Genomic DNA, 16,844 nt, shown 5'->3' with positions numbered 1-16,844 from the left:
GTGTGTGTGTGTGTGTGTGTGTGTGTGTGTGTGTGTGTGTGTGTGTGGTGGTGGTGGTGGTGGTGGTGGTGGTTCTGGCAGATAGAGAAGGCCTGGGAATGGGGAGTTTGGCAGAAGCTCGGTTGGGTTAAACTATCTGTAGTTCTTGTTGTCAGTGTTAAATCTGAGACTATTACAAGGTACCCAGGTAGCAATGTAAATCAGGCAGCGACATTTATGAAGTGGAGCTTAGGGAAGAGATTTGGGCTGCAGATACACACTTAAGAAATCCAGGCTGATAGGTGATATTTAAAACCACAGACCAAACCACATTACCATGGAAAGGCTGCCAATAGAGAAGAAGGGAACGAATGGTCCAGAACCTCCATCTGAAATGGGGGAAGCCAGTAATAGAGACTGGCAAGGAGCAGCACATGAGGTAAGATAAAAAGAACATGGAATAAAAGCATGGAAAACCAAAGAACAAAATGTTTCAAGAAGAAGGGGATCGATCAGCTGTGGTGAGTGCTGCTGAAAGGTTCAATAAACCAAGAGAAATCACTGTCCCTTAAAAAAGTAAGATCATGTACTAATTAAGAGCATAGCCTTTAAAACCAGAGTAGCTGGGTTCAAATCTGAGCTCCCCCTAATAGCTGTGTGACCTTGGGCAAATTATTTAGGATATTAATAGTACCATCTTTATAGGGTTGGTTTGAGGATGAAATGAGTTAATGGGTATAAAGTATTTAGAGCACTGCCTGCCTCATAGTAGGCCCTCTGTGTTAGCTATTCTTAGCATTTGATCCAGTAAAAATCATTTCAGTGGCATGATGAAAATAAAAGCATGATTCAAGTAAGTTTATTGGAGAATGGGATGTAAAACTGCAATTATACAAATTTCTTCCAAGAAGCTTTACTGTTAAGGGAAGAAGGAAGTGAGCAATAACCAGAATGAAGCATGGTATCAAGGGAATCTTCTTTAATGAATGCCATAAAGGCATGCTTGCTTGCTGGATGATCTGGTAGAGAAATGCACAATATAGGAAAGAAAATGGGTAATTACAAAAGAATGTTCTCGAGAAGGAAAAAGGAATTGAGATTCAGGGCACTGGGGGGGGCGGTTAACAATAAATTGATGGAGAAATAATCCATTTTAACAAGAGCGAAGGTGGGATGTGTAGCTATAGAGGCAGGTAGGTGTGAATGGATTAGGTGGTGAGGAGATGAGGCAGTTTCTTATCTGACTTCACCTAATTTTGCTATGAAATATGAGAGATGTTTGAAAAGAAAAGGGATATAAAATAGGTCTCTCAGAAAGAGGCAAAGTACATTTCCTGGGAAGGAGTAGTAGGATGCCTGCAGGGAGTTGGCTGGTACACACTGTAAACTCCAGAGGATGGAAGAAGATGAGGGATTTCAGAGCAGAATGGAGATGAACATCTCTGTGATGATGACTGGGGATGCTTGGACCTCTGATAGTGATTTGGGGAAAGAAAGATGTACATCATGAGGTCAGTCATACAAGTCTTTGGATGGAAACCAGGCTGGAGACAAGAGATTATTAGGGCTTCTTCAGATACTGACGCTGTTCAGCCCAGCACTGAGCTGAGACAGCTCCGGGGACAGCCTGAGGTGGCGAGGGTTCTGCTCTCTTCCAGAGGGTTCTGTTTTCTCCCAATGCCAGGAGCACACAGTGACAGTCCACTGACCTCTCCCCTGGGAGGAGAGGCACTATTTTAGCATCCACGAAGGCCATTTTACTATTTGTTCTAAGGAGATTTTATCGTACATTGGAAAGGAATAGGGGAAAACTCGGCATCGGGTTTCCCCTTCCCAATGTCAGTATCAAAATTCATTTCTACTTTTACTGACAAAAATATAAAAGGATAATGCAGTTGTGGTAGTCATTGGCAAACATTAGTGCTGTTTGCCAAATATTTCTGGCTCTCTCCCTTCTGGACACCTGGTAATATTGTACCTCTTCACCCCGATCATTAACCTTTGACGTGATCATGTGACTTGCTTTGGCCAATGAAATGAAAGCTAAAATATTAGCAGTCACTTACGAGCAAAAGCAAAGGATATCAGTTTGTGTGGCTGCTTTAAGAGCTAGTGTGTAATTCACCACATTTTTCCTACCAGCCCAAGCAACCAAGTATGTTCTTGATAGTGGAAACTATATCGACCTGAGTCTTCAAGTGAAGAGACATGAAGCAGAGTTCCACCAACTATGAGGGACTTATGAGTGAGAAATAAGCCTTAAGCTGTAAGCCTCTAAAAGTTTGAGGTGGTTTTTTTTTTCATTTTTTTTTTAATTTTTTAAGAGGTGGTTTTTATTACTGCTTCAAAACTTAGCCCACCCTGAGGACATAGTAGTACTTTCTACTGCTTCCTAGATTGTATAGTAGGATTTATTTTTTCCAAACGCATTAATTGGAGGATAACCCAATGAAGCATGGTATCTCAAAATATATCATTCTAACTTGTGTGAGTCAATGCAAAATGAATATTTAAAAGAAAAATGTTTGGGATGTCTGGGTGGCTCAGTCGGTTAAGTGTCCTGCCTTCAGCTCAGGTCATGATCCCAGGGTCCTGGAATCAAGCCCCATATCGGGCTCCTTGCTCAGCAGGAAGCCTGCTTCTCCCTCTGTCTGCCGCTCGCCTGCTTGTGCTCTCCCTTTCTCTCTGACAAATAAGTAAAATCTTCTTTAAAAATTAAATAAAGGAAAATGTTTATATATTATATAATTTAAAGGATTGCAAAGAGTTATTCCACAATTGGATAATTACTTTGGCTAAGTTTGGTATGTGAGGACTCTGGTGAAGAAAGTATGTTTTCTTGTTTGAGGAAAAAGGAGGTAAGAATGATGCCTGTATGGTATAATGAAGAGGAGGGTAAAGTAGGAACTGCAGTGGGAAGGCTGACAGACATGCCCTCCCCTTCAGAGCACATGGCACTAAATGTGAAAAGATTAATAATAAAGCTGACCAGGAAGAGCAAGCCTGATAGACACAGGCTTTGCTGCCTTGACTTTCTCTTCATTGAAGAAAGAAAAGAAAATGTACAGACATACAGGTTGAGTTTCCTGGTGAAAAATGGGACTTAAAAAAAAAAAAAAAACTCTCTCGGCCTCTGTTCTTATTAAAATTGAAGTTGTAAAGCTTTTTTTGTGGAGGAATGAGAGAGGGATAATTAACCTTTTAAAAATAGAACAGATGATAGGCAAGTAGATGGATGAGTAATATTATCCTCAAAGAGTTTGAAGGCATGGGCAGGAAGAATATTGACTTCAGTATGTTTTGATATATGCCAAGTGAAACCAGATACCTCAAAACAGAGAAATGAATCTTCTAGCAGAATTTAGTTCACCTAAGCATGGCATACGTAGACATATGTATAGTTTTCTTATTTGTCTGTGTATCTTAACTTCTTAGGATAACCAGATTCTTGTAGACAAAGTAATTTTTCATGTAAACTGTTCAGCATATGGTATGTATTTAATAAATGGTAAACAAGCAATTTAAGAAGGTAAAACTAATTCCCATGGTTTTCCTTTAAAAGGTTAATGAGACTGTAGGACATTCCAGCAGTTACTACAATTCTCTATATGGATTCAGACAGAGCTCATGATAAACTAACCTAATCGAATATTAGGGCTTTCCAAATTAACAAAATAGGCTTCACAGACAGTTAGCATCATATTAAAATGATGCAAGACCCCCTGGAGAAGATTTAAATGAAAAAAGAACAAACAATTTTCTTCATGTCACAATTCCCAAGTCACAAACAAACCAACTAAAACCACCTTCCTTCTATTCTTCTATTTTATCCTCCCTGGATGTGATGCATAAACACCAAGGGTTGCCCCCTACATTTTTGTGAAAGGATGCTAGAGACACAGAGGTTTCATTCTTATGAAAATGGGGATACCAAGTTTTACCCAGCTCTAATTGTGGCCTTCTGGGATTATTACCCTATGTCTCATTTCAACAATAGGATTATTAGCCTTTGCCCCCAGAAGTGAGGCCTAAGATACTGCCTCTTAGAGGAACCATGAGAGACTATGGACTCTGAGAAACAAACTGAGGGTTCTAGAGGGGAGGGGGGTGGGGGGATGGGTTAGCCTGGTGATGGGTATTAAAGAGGGCACGTACTGCGTGGAGCACTGGGTGTTATACGCAAACAGTGAATCGTGGAACACTACATCAAAAACTAATGATGTAATGTATGATGATTAACATAATAAAAAAAGATACTGCCTCTTAAACCATGTCTCAAGATTTCTGAAAGTTTTCTTTTTTTTTTTTTTTCTCTGAACGTTTTCTAAAGCTACTGTGACTGGTATATTCTGATATGAAGTCCTATAAGGCATTTTAGCAAAATGTTTGTTGTTTTCAACTGCTTTTTCACTGACTGAAAGGAACTTCTCCAGAGGGAAAAATCTGAATTAAGTAACATTTGGTTCATATGCTTACATAGATTTTTAAAAACTATATGCCCGCATACATAATTATAATTTTATATATACACACACACACGTATGTTTATACATGTGTTAATATGATCACATTTTATTCACCTGTGAACTATAAATACATAGGTATGAAAATTGGTACACAAGAGAATAATATTTATGCAAATCATTTCACCTTGAGTAGTGGTTGCTGGCCTTAGGTTAGTAAGAACACAAAACTATGCATATCACATTCTATACATATGAATCATTCATTCACTCTGGAAATGATGTATACAATAATGACAGCTGCTACCATTTATTGAATATTCACTGTATGCCAAGCATATGAAACTTTTAAATTGTATAACGTTACTTAAATATTAACTCTCTTTGTTTTTACTATTAATATAATTAGTGAATACAAAATGATGGAACATATAAGTTACACAAAGACATAGCTGCTAGGGAAAATTATCTACATTTTCTAAAAGTTCTAATTTCATATTTCAAAAAATCTCTAGGGGCACCTCAGTCGTTAAGTATCTGCCTTTGCCTCAGTTCATGATCCCAGGGTCCTGGGATCGAACCCTGCAGCGGGCTCCCTGCTCCACGGGAAGCCTGCTTCTCCCTCTCCCACTCCCCCTGCTTGTGTTCCCTCTCTCACTGTGTCTCTCTCTGTCAAATAAATAAATAAAATCTTTACAAAAAATCTCTATATATACTTAATTGTGTTGACATGAGATGCATGTAAAAAAATATTTAATTTGACACTTAAACTACAGAAGAGAGTAAATTCAGCATCAAGTTGTGAATTTGTTCCTACTTGGTTTCCTTTCCATTAGATTTCAGTTCTTATTTGTATTCTGATTTGTCTCACTGATTCTAAAATTTTGTTTGTCTCCGTACACTCCTATTTAATAGTTTTACCCAGCTTGACTAGCTCCCCAGAGAGTCTGCATTACACCTTCTAAGCAGAAATAAAGCATCACCTACATGCACCAATAGACATCTGAAATGCAAGCTAGTTAGTGGATTTGGGTTGCTGTAAATCACTTTGAATGGAAAAAATGTGCTGAAACAAAACTTTTTGAGACAGCTAATTTCTCACTTTAATTCATTACAATGAGAAAATAGGGCACATTTTTAGACTTTCATGCTGAAGCAATCTAATTAAAAGAAATGGTTAAAGAGCTCAATGAAATTTCAAAAGTTCACATAATTTATGAAGTCAAAATGATCAGGGAGGAAACAGCCAAGTGCAGATGACATTTTTACAGAGCCTGTTTTCTAAAGCTGCTCCATTTTTATATGAAAAAAAATAAAGTCATTGGGGGAAAAAAAGATTGTCACTAAAGGATAATAACCCTAATAATGATGGTACAGTCTCTATTAACAAAAGCAAGCTCTCAACCACAGGATGTGCCCCAGTCTGTTTTAAGAGAAAGAGGCATTACAGAAGATTCACTCTTGAGAGAATTTTAGACTCATTGCCCTTCAGCTCAATCATGAACATCTTCTACTTCCTCATTCTAAATGAGAATTGATGTTGAAGAAGGCAAATCTCACGGAATAGAGGGCCCTTTATAAACTACCAGAACTTCTGCTTGTAATTCCTGCTCTGAAAAACAGAGACTGGACAAATCAAATCCATCTGTCTGGAAATTTGAACTGAAAGTCACAGAATTGCCACGTGGAAATGGGCACGTGGCATTAGAAGTCAGGTGACTCGTGGAGAGATGGGTCTATGTCTCATGGTGGTGGAACTCCAAGGAAGCAGACAGAAGAGGGAGCTGAGCCCAGAAACAAAGAGATGTCAGAGATAAGAGAGTAGAGAGTCCACAGGCTGCCCTGGTGTTTGCCCTTCCTCCGGTCTTCCTGAAGTTTTCCAGAATTCCTGAAGTATTTTATACAAGAGGCTTCAATGAACCTCTTTTTTCCTGAGGTAATTCGATGTTGTTTCTGTACTTTGACCCAAAAATGGGCTGACTAGGGTATTTCTCCTTTTTTAAATTAAAGTTATTATTAACAAAAGCTAATTATCAGGCAGAAGCATCTCTGTCATGACTTTTAAGTGCAGGAGACAAGTTTCTACCTTCAAAGTAGGATCCAGGAAATGCACAGATCCAACAGTTGCACTTTCTACATTTCCCTCGGAGTGAAAAGTGACATTTCTAGTGATGACCCCCAAGGCCATCTCAAATTACTCAGACAGGAAAATGCCTGTTGTGCTTTTTAAAATGTTTCTAATGTCAAAGGTTTAAAAGCAGATTTTCTGCTTAATCCCAAATTACAAACACAGAAAAGATGTGGAAAATCAGAACATCCCCAATTCCTATAAACTGTGAGAGTCATGCTGTTCTTTTATGATAATCAGATTCCTGTAAGTGTCCCTTGGAGGGAGGGCAGTGCAGCCCAAGTGCTTCTTGAGGAAAATGACATGGTGAGTGGAAGAAGCAGTAAAAAGAAAGATGGGATATTTGGGCTCTCCTGCATAGTTCTCTGTCCCTGAAGAGTGTACTATGGAGTAGGTCATTAAGGTCTCTGGGTATCTTTCCTCTTCTGCAAAATGAAGAAATCAGTTCCTTCCACTTCTAAAATTCTGTGAGTTTACAAAATGATTAATTTTCATTATAATGGGTACAGTATATTAGACCCAGCAGAAAATGAGAGTCTAAGTAAAGGATTTTTGAACTGCTTCAAACTAACAAATTAACTTCATTAAGTCACTGAGCTTAATGAGACACAGAGAAGGGAGTTTCTAAAATTTATATTTTGAATTTATTTCCTATCTGTATGAAGTTACAAATCTTAACTACACAGAAATAATCCGCACTATAAAGTCAACCTGCCTCCTTCTATTGCTTTATGTACAAAACCATTTGATTACTGTCAATTCCGTAAGAGCAATCAAGTCCAAAGTGTAATAGAGCACAGTGATTTGGGTGAGGATTCTGATGCCAGATGGTCTAGGCTCAAATCCCAGCTCCCAAAGAGAGTGCCTAACTATTAACCAAGCCTCCTTTTTTTTTTTCCTTCTGGCCATACAACTGGACTACATTTTTTACTCTTTCTTGCACGTGACACGTGGAAGGTAGGCAGAAGTGAATTATATTTCTTTAGGACGAGGCCTATAAAAACCTCCTACTGTGTCAGCCACTCTCCCTCTTCCTCTTTCAGACAAATGTCAGTGCCAAAGGTGGCCCTGAAGAGCCACCATCAGCCTGGATCCCTGAATGACTGTATCACGGAGAGATCCAGCCTCTGACACTTAAATGGTTTCACATGCACAAGAAATAAGATGTGTTAAGTCAATGAGATTTAGAAGTGTATCTGTTACAATAGCAAGTATTAATGAATATGCAATGATATTCCTATTAATGGACTAGGAAGGAGTCAGGTATATCCAAATGCTTCTTAAGAGAATTTATACAGTGAATAAAAAGAGCAGTGGTACAGGCTGAATGTGTATGACCCCACAAAATTCAGATAAATGTTAAAAACCTAATGCCCAAGGTGATGGTATTAAGAGGTAGCAGCTTTGAAAGGTGATGGAGTTTATTGCTGATATGAAAGAGGCCCCTGAGACTTTGCTCACCCTTTCTGCAATGTGAGGATACAATGTGAAGTCAACCACCTAAAGGAGGGTCCTCACTGCACCATGCTGGCACCCTGCCCTTGGACTTCCAGCCTCTGGAACTGTGAGAAATAAAGTTCTCTTGTTGTAGGCCACCCAGTCTCTGGTATTTTGTTCTAGAGCCTGAATGGACTGATAGAGAGAGAACAAAAAGATAGGATCTGAAAAAATTATTTCAACTCTACACTTCAGTTCCCCATCTGTAAAATGATAATTATAGTATCATCTACCATAAAGGGTTGCAATGAGGATCAACTGAATCAAAATTCATAACAATGCTTATATTTGATGAAGAATAAATGTTAGGTATAATTATTATGGAGGCTAAGACAACCTTACTTAGACCCTTGAGTCTATTTATGTAATACAGGTATCTAAGAGAGAATCATCAATTTGTAGAGACTTAAAGAATAATAGAGATAAAATCCTACCTTGCCATTTTACAAAAAGGAAATTGATGGTTAGAAAACATCTACAATTTTCACTAATTCAAGATCACAGAGCTAGAAAGTGGAAGATCCATAATTAGAACAAAAGAACTCAGCTCTCTCGATTTCCAGCTCAATGTCACTTCGATTACCTAACCCCCACATCTCTGTTCACCACATTCCTCTCATTCTACCGCCATACTCCTCCTCAATTTCCATGCCCGCCACATCTTCACTTATACTGACTTAGCTTAAGCATCTTTAGCATCTTTTCCTTGCACAACCACAAGGGGCCCGGACTGGTCTATTTGTTAGCATGTTCCCTTACACACACATAAACATATGCATTTTACTATGTAGATCTTCCTAGAGTTAAGCCCTGAGTATAAACCATTCCTGGCTCTTCATTTTTTTGTAAGATAAATTCACACTTTTGGCACAGCACAAGCATCCTTCCATAGGCCCATTTCTGACATTTCCGGCCTCAATTTCCTAGGCACTCTTGTTGCACACCCCACAAGATCCTATAAACTACCTTTAGAATCTTATTATATCTTTGCTCAGGCTACCTACCACTCTTCAATCCTGGCCCACTTTTTACCTCCAGGAAACATCTACCCCATCTTTCAAATTCAGAACATCACAATACTTACTCTATGAATCTGTTAATCAACCCCTCAGGTAGACTGAACCACTCTATCCTCTGATTAACACTTTTTTACTTATTTTGCAATACCTGTAACAGTTTTCTATATTTACTTTTTACATCTCTGTTTCCTTCTACTAAATTGTGAGACCCAAATTCATGATTATTCATCTCTGAATCCCCAGCTTGAGGCACAGTTTGAGATCCATAATAGAAAAATCAATATGCTTAATGAATAAATGAATAAATAAATGGTTTACTACAAGGGTTCTCAAAAGGGAAAAAAAAACAGTAAATTTAATCATTTCTCCAAGTCCAGGCTTAGGTGAACTTATTAGAAATTATAAAAACATTTGACCTTGCTATTTTGTGGCTGTGCGTGTTTATGTGCTTAATTTGTTCTACTGGAGAGCCAAGTCAGGTTTCAGGAGGGGAGGTACACTCAGTGAGCCCCAGACTGGGAGGTGGAAAGCCCTAGCTTCTATTTTTGTACTACCATGAACTGACTATTAAATCTTTGGTAAATCGGTTAATCTCCCTACATCACAATTTATCATCTGTAAAATAAGGAAGTTAGCCATATATGACAAAAGATTTAGTATCGCGTAGTAAAGAAATAAAGTGTGATGTCAGCTAAGAGTATCTCAACCAGTAGCATTTGTACATAATAGAAGAAACTCCCAACATGGTCAATGAAAGCTTATTCATCTGAGTAGCATGACATTGTACTCTGCCCCCAGAAGACCTTGGTTTTAGTCCCAAATTGGTCAGGACAGTTCTTTGAAAAACCACTTTACTTATTTGGACTTTAGTTTCCTCAACTACAAAATTCAAAGGATCTCTAAATATCTTTTCCTCTCTAAAAATGTATTCTCTTGTGCGCTATGTAAAAATCTAGAGGGATAGAGGCACAAAAGTCATTTAATTTTAAGAGATGATTATCCCCTAAGACAAGGACAACCTTTACTGTTTCCTATATCTAATTTTGCAGATTCATTATTCTATAACCTACTGTATACTAAGAGGTTTTCTACATCTGGGGTACTCTTCGAAGCCAGCGAGACACCTATAAACAGAAGAAATCAGTATCATTCAAGAATGAACAAAATCTTTGCCTTCCAACAAAATCTTTCTCACACATGGAAGATTTGCTTTGTTCCCAGTGATTGACATGAAAAACAAGTTTAGATTATCTTTCCTTTACACTTCAGCAATTTCCATATGGAACATCCAGGTTCTGAGTGTCATTCTAGATCAAAAGGATATAAATCTCAAGTGAAATTATTAAGGAAGACTAGATGAGGCTTTCTTTTAGTTTTTAGGAGATGCTAGTAACTCTTTGAGAAATTACATGCCATACTACCCATTCACTGGATAAGGATTTTACATTGTCGTATCAATTAAGCTTTCTGTTGTTGATAGCTTCTGAAAATGTCCTCTTAAAAAATGACTTTAGAATTCATTAATGATGTGAAATACAAATTAGAATAGAGAAGTCACGAAGTGTAATGAGAGGATCGCTGGTCGATGAGTTGGAAAATCTACACCTTCATTTGCGCTCCATTACTAACTAACCAAGAGAGCTCTGCCAACTCATTCACACACTGAAGCATCATCCAGCACTGACTCGGTGCCATGGATTGTGCTGTCTCCCCAGAATATAAAACCAAAGGGAAAACCCTTCCTGCTTTCAAGGAGCTTAGAAGGCTGTAGAGGGAGGGCATCATGTACACAAAAAGTAAATAAAGTGATAAAGGGGCCATGATGCAAAGAGCCACGGAATGTACTAAGATTTTTTTAAAAAGTCAGTTCCACCCAGTGAGGGGCAGCATAAGAAAGGAGATAGGAAATAATTTATAAAGAAGAGTAAGAAATAATTTTTAAAGAAGATGATGCTTAATTTGAGTTTTGCAAGATGCCTGAAAATTGACAAGTGAAGGCAGCAATATTGGCCTCACTCAGTTTCCTGATCTAGACTACATGATCTCCAAGTTACCTCTGCTTTTAAATGTATATAATTTTATGTACATCCTTAGTAACAATACAGAAAGGTATATATTTGTGTTTTGTTTACATATGTGTACATTTAACCACAGAACATATACCATCCCAAAACCGATTGTTTGGTTTACATGTGTGTATATTTAACCATCTTACATACACTATCCAGAACCCTATATTGAAATATTTCTAATATAAAACTTTCTAAAACACTTATCTTGCTTTTTTAAACAACATCTCCTAAATATCATTTAACTTTTCAGTATTAATTTCGGTCATGATTATAAGCATCCCGTCCTCACATGTGTTAAGTGTAGCTTTATACAGATTAAAAAAAAAAAAAAAAAGCCTACAAGGCATAGTGTGAAACGTAGCACTAAGTGGATACTGACCAAGTGGCGTCCCAGGAATTTATTTTCTTGAAAGCGTCTCTTGTATTCTTTTGTATTCAGGCAGCATAAAATGGACACCCCCCAGCAAAACTAATTAATGAATCAAAAGCTAAAGCAGCCCTCTGTGGGAGGCTGCAGAACGTCTGGTGCTTTCAAGGGGAAAATCTGACTGAAGCCAGCTTTTACACAGCTGTTACTGGCTGTGTGACTGAGCAAATTAACATTCAAGCTTCAGTTTCCTCGTCTGCAAACCAAGAACATTCATCCTGCTTCACATTATTGTTGGGAAGATTAAATAAGTAAGAGCAGCATGTGTAGATAGTGCTCAGTGGTTATGGGCTGTTCTTATTATCATTGTTATTACTAATCCAGAGACTCCTATTATCCTTGTGAGAACATTCATTAGGATGAGAGGTACAATAGGTGGCAATGGTTTTGTTTAAGTGTAGCTAACTTAAGGATTTAGTCCTCAGCAAGTTACCTTTTTTAATAAGAATCAGTAAATAACAAATAGTTGCATAGTAGTTGAAAACACAAATTCTAGACTATTTAGATTCAGATTCTGGCTCTGCCATTTACTTCCTGCGTAACTTTTGACAAGTTCTGTGATCTCATCTCGGTTTTGCCGGCTGTAAAGTAAGGCAAAATCATAGTGCCTGCCTCATAGCATTGTTTTAAGGACTTAATTAATATATCTAAAGCACTTGCAACAGCATCTGGCCACAGTAAGTATTCTATAAATGTTTGCTATGATAGAAATGACATTTTGCCTAACAGCGTTTGGAAAAGTAGGAGTGAGGGGGACACTGGTATTCGTGGTAACTTCTTACCTCGGGGGTTACATTTTCATGAAGTACCCCCTGAGGAAAAAGACAACTGAGAGAGCTCATTCTCTAGGGTCAGACAGACCCAAACTGGAAAACTGACCTATTATGCATGATTTTGCTCAAGTTATTTCACTCCAAAGTCTCAGGTGATTCAGTCATAAAAAAGGAATAGCAGTATCTACCTCATAAAACTGTTGGGAGGATGAAATGAGATCCCGAATGTAAAATGGTTACCTCTCTACTAGACTTGAGGAGATATTTTTAAAGGGCTCAACCTTAGGGTTAACTCAATTTGAAGCTCATACCTTGACCACTGCCCTGCACTGTCTCTAAGGGGCAAGGAAACTATTCAGAAAAACGGTCACACCGTTCTACCAGCAAACCCCTCATTCATGGACCTTATTACCTCATTATATCCATCCTCCAGGGCTGGACGGTTCTCATCCAGGGCTCTTAGTGAGTGTCCTCCTGACGCCTTGTGAACATACACTGACACTTGCCACCACCCTTGACCTTGTCTTTCACGTCCGTGCCTCCCACCAACTCCAGCTTTCATTCTTATTCCCTTTCCTTCTCATGTATGATTCAAACATTCATATACTTATCAAACACCTGTGGTATGCTAAACACAGGGAAGCCAAGACCCCTGCCCTCCTAGAGAAGATAAACATTAAACAAGCCATGATGGTGGATGGTGGTATAGGGAGGGGACTGGTTCAGGACACAGGCTGTGGAATTAGATCAAGCCGGATTTGAGCCTCAGTCTTCTTGCTTCTTAGCTGTCTGTTGAACAAATTAGGTAATTGCTCTAAGCTTCAGTTCCTACTTTTGGGAAATGTGAACACCAAAGTCCACTTGTAACTAGAAGAATAACCCTCCTGTATCACCATCCATGCCCTGTCTGCCTCTGGGAATTTGCTGCTGACCAAGAAAGGAAAATAAATCATTTTACGGGTTACCTTTTGCTTACAGAGACTGGTGGGAGAGGATAACTGGCTTTAAAATGTGATCAGTTAAAAAGGAGGGAAAAAAAAGGACAGTTATGTTTTCAAAGCTTTGGCCAATTTTTCTCTAATAAAAGGTCACCACCACATCTCTGTTTTTGGAGAACACAAAGCAGTGAGCTCCATTGGAGAATGAACTGTGCCTTGCATCCTTATGTGAAGCTCTGTGTTCACAGTGAACAGGGACGTTTACATATCAAGTTGTATTTAAGACAACATTTTTCTTCTTAAATTAAGCTTAAAATGTAGTCAGTCTAAAAAACACATTTTTCCCTTGGAGTAGTGGTGTGCACATGTGGGGGTGTGTGTGTATGTGTGTGACTGAGAGACAAACACGCAGAGAACGAGGTAATTTAATCCAACAGCACATCTGAAAGCTAGATTGAATAAGGAGGTACACCTTCACTACACACTGGGAGAGGGCCCTCAGAAGGGATCAGTGCTCAGAGTGACCAAGCTCAAGTGACCATATAATTTATTATCCAAATCGGGACCCTTTTGAAAGTAAATGGATTTGCTATTAATGATTATGTTGGAATAATAGGTGTTAACCGAAGCTGTCTGGATGCAAACTGGAACATAAAATCACTGCCAATGTTCCCCCTGAACTGTTCTGCTAAAGCTTGCCCTTGCTAACTATGGTCTTATTCTAGGCTACACACCCAGGCTTTTGAAAGTGTGCTACTGTGCATCATTATGTCCTATGAACTTTCCCACTGGGGATAGGGGGAGACTAAAATCCTAGGAGAGACTAAAATCAATTGGTATAGGGTGCCTGGGTGGCTCAGAGGGTTAAGCGTCTGCCTTCGGCTCAGGTCATGATCCCAGGGTCCTGGGATCGAGTCCCGCATAGGGCTCCCTGCTCAGCAGGGAGCCTGCTTCTCCCTCTGCTTCTCTCTCTCTCTCTCTCTCTCGTGAATAAATAAATAAAATCTTTAAAAAAAATAAATAAAATAAATAAAATCAATTGGTATGCAACAGGTTTCCCTACATGGACACAGGGGTCTTGTACTCTGAAAAATCAGCCACATGCTTTCTCTGAAAAGCCTAGATTGTATCTGCTGGGCTTGATGCTTTCCAGATACAACACAAGTGGTTTCCTCTTGCTCTGCATCTCTTGAGGTCCCCTTTTCCTTTATTTTGTGACTATAGATACTAATCCCCAATATGATAACATCTCTATTAATGAAGGGAATGCAGCCCGGTATTATGTTGATTTGAGACAAAACCTTATAACCAGAGGTATAAATAACATTATGCTTAGAGGTGTGTTTGAGGATATCAAATACAAAAAGTTACAATATGTCAAATCATTAAATGCAAATGAAAACAATGTCAAGTATCCCAGAACATAATGTATGTGATTCCAAGCCAGAGGGCATATGGAACAGATGGCAGAGCTTAGATTAAAATCAGGAGAGAAGGTACACAAGGTTCTGAGGTAGGATAAATGCCAACAGGCATACCTCTGCTAGGGCAGGACCTGTATCACAAAGGGAAGAAGCTAATAATGCGGAGATATCAGGTCAACTTCAGTCAATTTCAGTAAGAACCAGACACTTCACAGTGTTCTTCAGGGGGCTGGAGATCTTGGAGGTGGAGTTACGGGGGGGAAGAGTGTGGAAAGTGGATGACCAAGCAGACTTAAGGTTCTCTTCAGCTTCACTAAGCGTGAGACAGGCTTTGCCCAGACTATATGCCTCTGACCTCCCTTTTCTTATAGCACTTATTTTAGAAAACACACAATTGTAGATTCTTTCTCTGCCCCTTTGAGATATAAATCTTCTCCCAGACTCTTGCCCATTTAACAACCCAAGAACATTTTCCTCAAGGACCCTGGAGCCATCCCCCTTTGAAATGTAATCATCAAGGAAGATAGAGCCTCTGTCTCCCAGTCTCCGTGAGAGGGTAGGAGCCTAACTTTGATATTCACCAATTAACAAACACAGGTGACCACAGATAATCACATTGACCAATCTCCCCACCATGTCCTCTAATACTTTTCCACTAATTCACCCAGTGTTTAAAAATCCTCCTGCCTTTTATTTCAGTAGAGTTCAGTCTTTCCACCCTTTCGCCATAGTCTTGAATAAAGTCTTCCTTGCCATTTTCACCAAGTGTCCAGTGGAGTTTTTCTTCTGTGGGGGCTTTCTGTAGAGCATCTGCTTGGACAGCTGAAAACATCATAAACTCTAAATTAAATTTGCATGACTAGGACAACGGTGATTTCAGGAGCTCCAAAGAGCCTCCTCCTACCTTACTCCCCAAAAACAATCTCTTCACCAGTTTGCAAAGGAAAACAAAATTTTTCTAACAAGGAATCAGCCTCTTCTACGATCGGCGATAAAAGTCTGGTTGAGGTAATGCTTCAGTGTGAAGGCGTTTTAGTGGTGGTGTAATCAGCCAATCAACAGGTATAAATGGGTCATTAGGAGAGTCTTTCCTGTTTGGATTGAGAAGCAGGAAGCCTGAGAAGAATGAAAGACAAGGGGGTCGGGGGAGGAGGTGCAGAGGAGGAAAAAAGGCAGAAAATGAGGGCAAAGAAATTTCACAGGATATACAGCTTTGCCTAGAGTGCCTCATCTACCTCCAACTGGGTTAGGATAAAAAGATGTTGGGGGCTGAGGTATTTTTGTCATGCAGCTGCAAACACAGGCAGCCACACTTGGCTTGATTAATGAAGATGTTCGGGGTTTGTTTTATTAAACGCTTCTGACTTCTCGTAAAGTAGCTTAGATTTTAGAATATCACTGTACTTGAAATCTGACATTGTTTTTCTGCTTTTCTTTCTAGGGCATGCGTCAAGTTTGTGTGTGTGTGTGCATGTGTACATGTGTGTGCGTGTGTGTGCATGTGTCCATACATACACACACATCCTAGCCTTAGTCAAGGCAAGAATTACCAATCCCCCTCCATTCCATATATTGCTATTTTGAAAAAAAAAAATAAATAAAAAGCCCTCAGCGATAAGAACGTTAGACTGCATGGAGCACTGGGTGTTACACGAAAACAATGAAGCGTGGATCACCACATCAAAAACTAATGGTGTATTGTATGGTGACTAATATAATAAAATTAAATTAAAAAAAAAAAAGAATGTTAGAAATAAACCACAAGGGCGCCTGTGTGGCTCAGTCGTTAAGCGTCTGCCTTCGGCTCAGGTTATGATCCCAGGGTTCTGGGGTCGAGCCCCGCATCGGGCTCCCTGCTCTGCAGGAAGCCTGCTTCTCCCTCTCCCACTCCCCCTGCTTGTGTTCCCTCTCTCACTGTCTCTCTCTCTCTGTCAAAATAAATAAGTAAAATCTTTATAAAAAAAAGAAACCACAAATATGTATTTTAAAGTCATTAATAAAGCTTTTAGGAAAAATGTAACACAATTATATATTGATTCCAAAAAAAACAAAATATTTTACTAAATAACCTACAACCAACAAAGTAATTGAGCTAACAGTAATTATAATTAAAAATCAAGAAGA

General features: G+C 39.0%; 1 protein-coding gene across 15 annotated transcripts in view; it reads right to left on the bottom strand.

The window, feature by feature from the left end:
• The window catches only part of TAFA2 (TAFA chemokine like family member 2), a 480,355-nt gene that overhangs the window by 46,205 nt on the left and 417,306 nt on the right, over nucleotides 1-16,844 (bottom strand). For 11 of the 15 annotated variants that reach the window (XR_012380763.1, XM_073900735.1, XM_073900730.1 and 8 more), the window contains one exon: nucleotides 15,408-15,542. The exons of the other annotated variants lie outside the window; for them this stretch is intronic. Coding sequence is in view for 10 of the 11 variants with exons in the window: in XM_073900735.1 (XP_073756836.1) it covers nucleotides 15,408-15,542 (135 nt within the window). In the remaining variant the exon portion in view is untranslated. The remainder of the gene's footprint in view (nucleotides 1-15,407; nucleotides 15,543-16,844) is intronic. 15 annotated transcript variants of the gene reach the window in all.

Source organism: Callorhinus ursinus, unplaced genomic scaffold, assembly GCF_003265705.2.
Source record: "Callorhinus ursinus isolate GAN/ISIS: 27379988/994484 unplaced genomic scaffold, GSC_fseal_2.0 scaffold14, whole genome shotgun sequence".
Lineage (NCBI taxonomy): Eukaryota > Metazoa > Chordata > Mammalia > Carnivora > Otariidae > Callorhinus > Callorhinus ursinus.
This window is presented reverse-complemented; position numbering and strand designations above follow the sequence as displayed.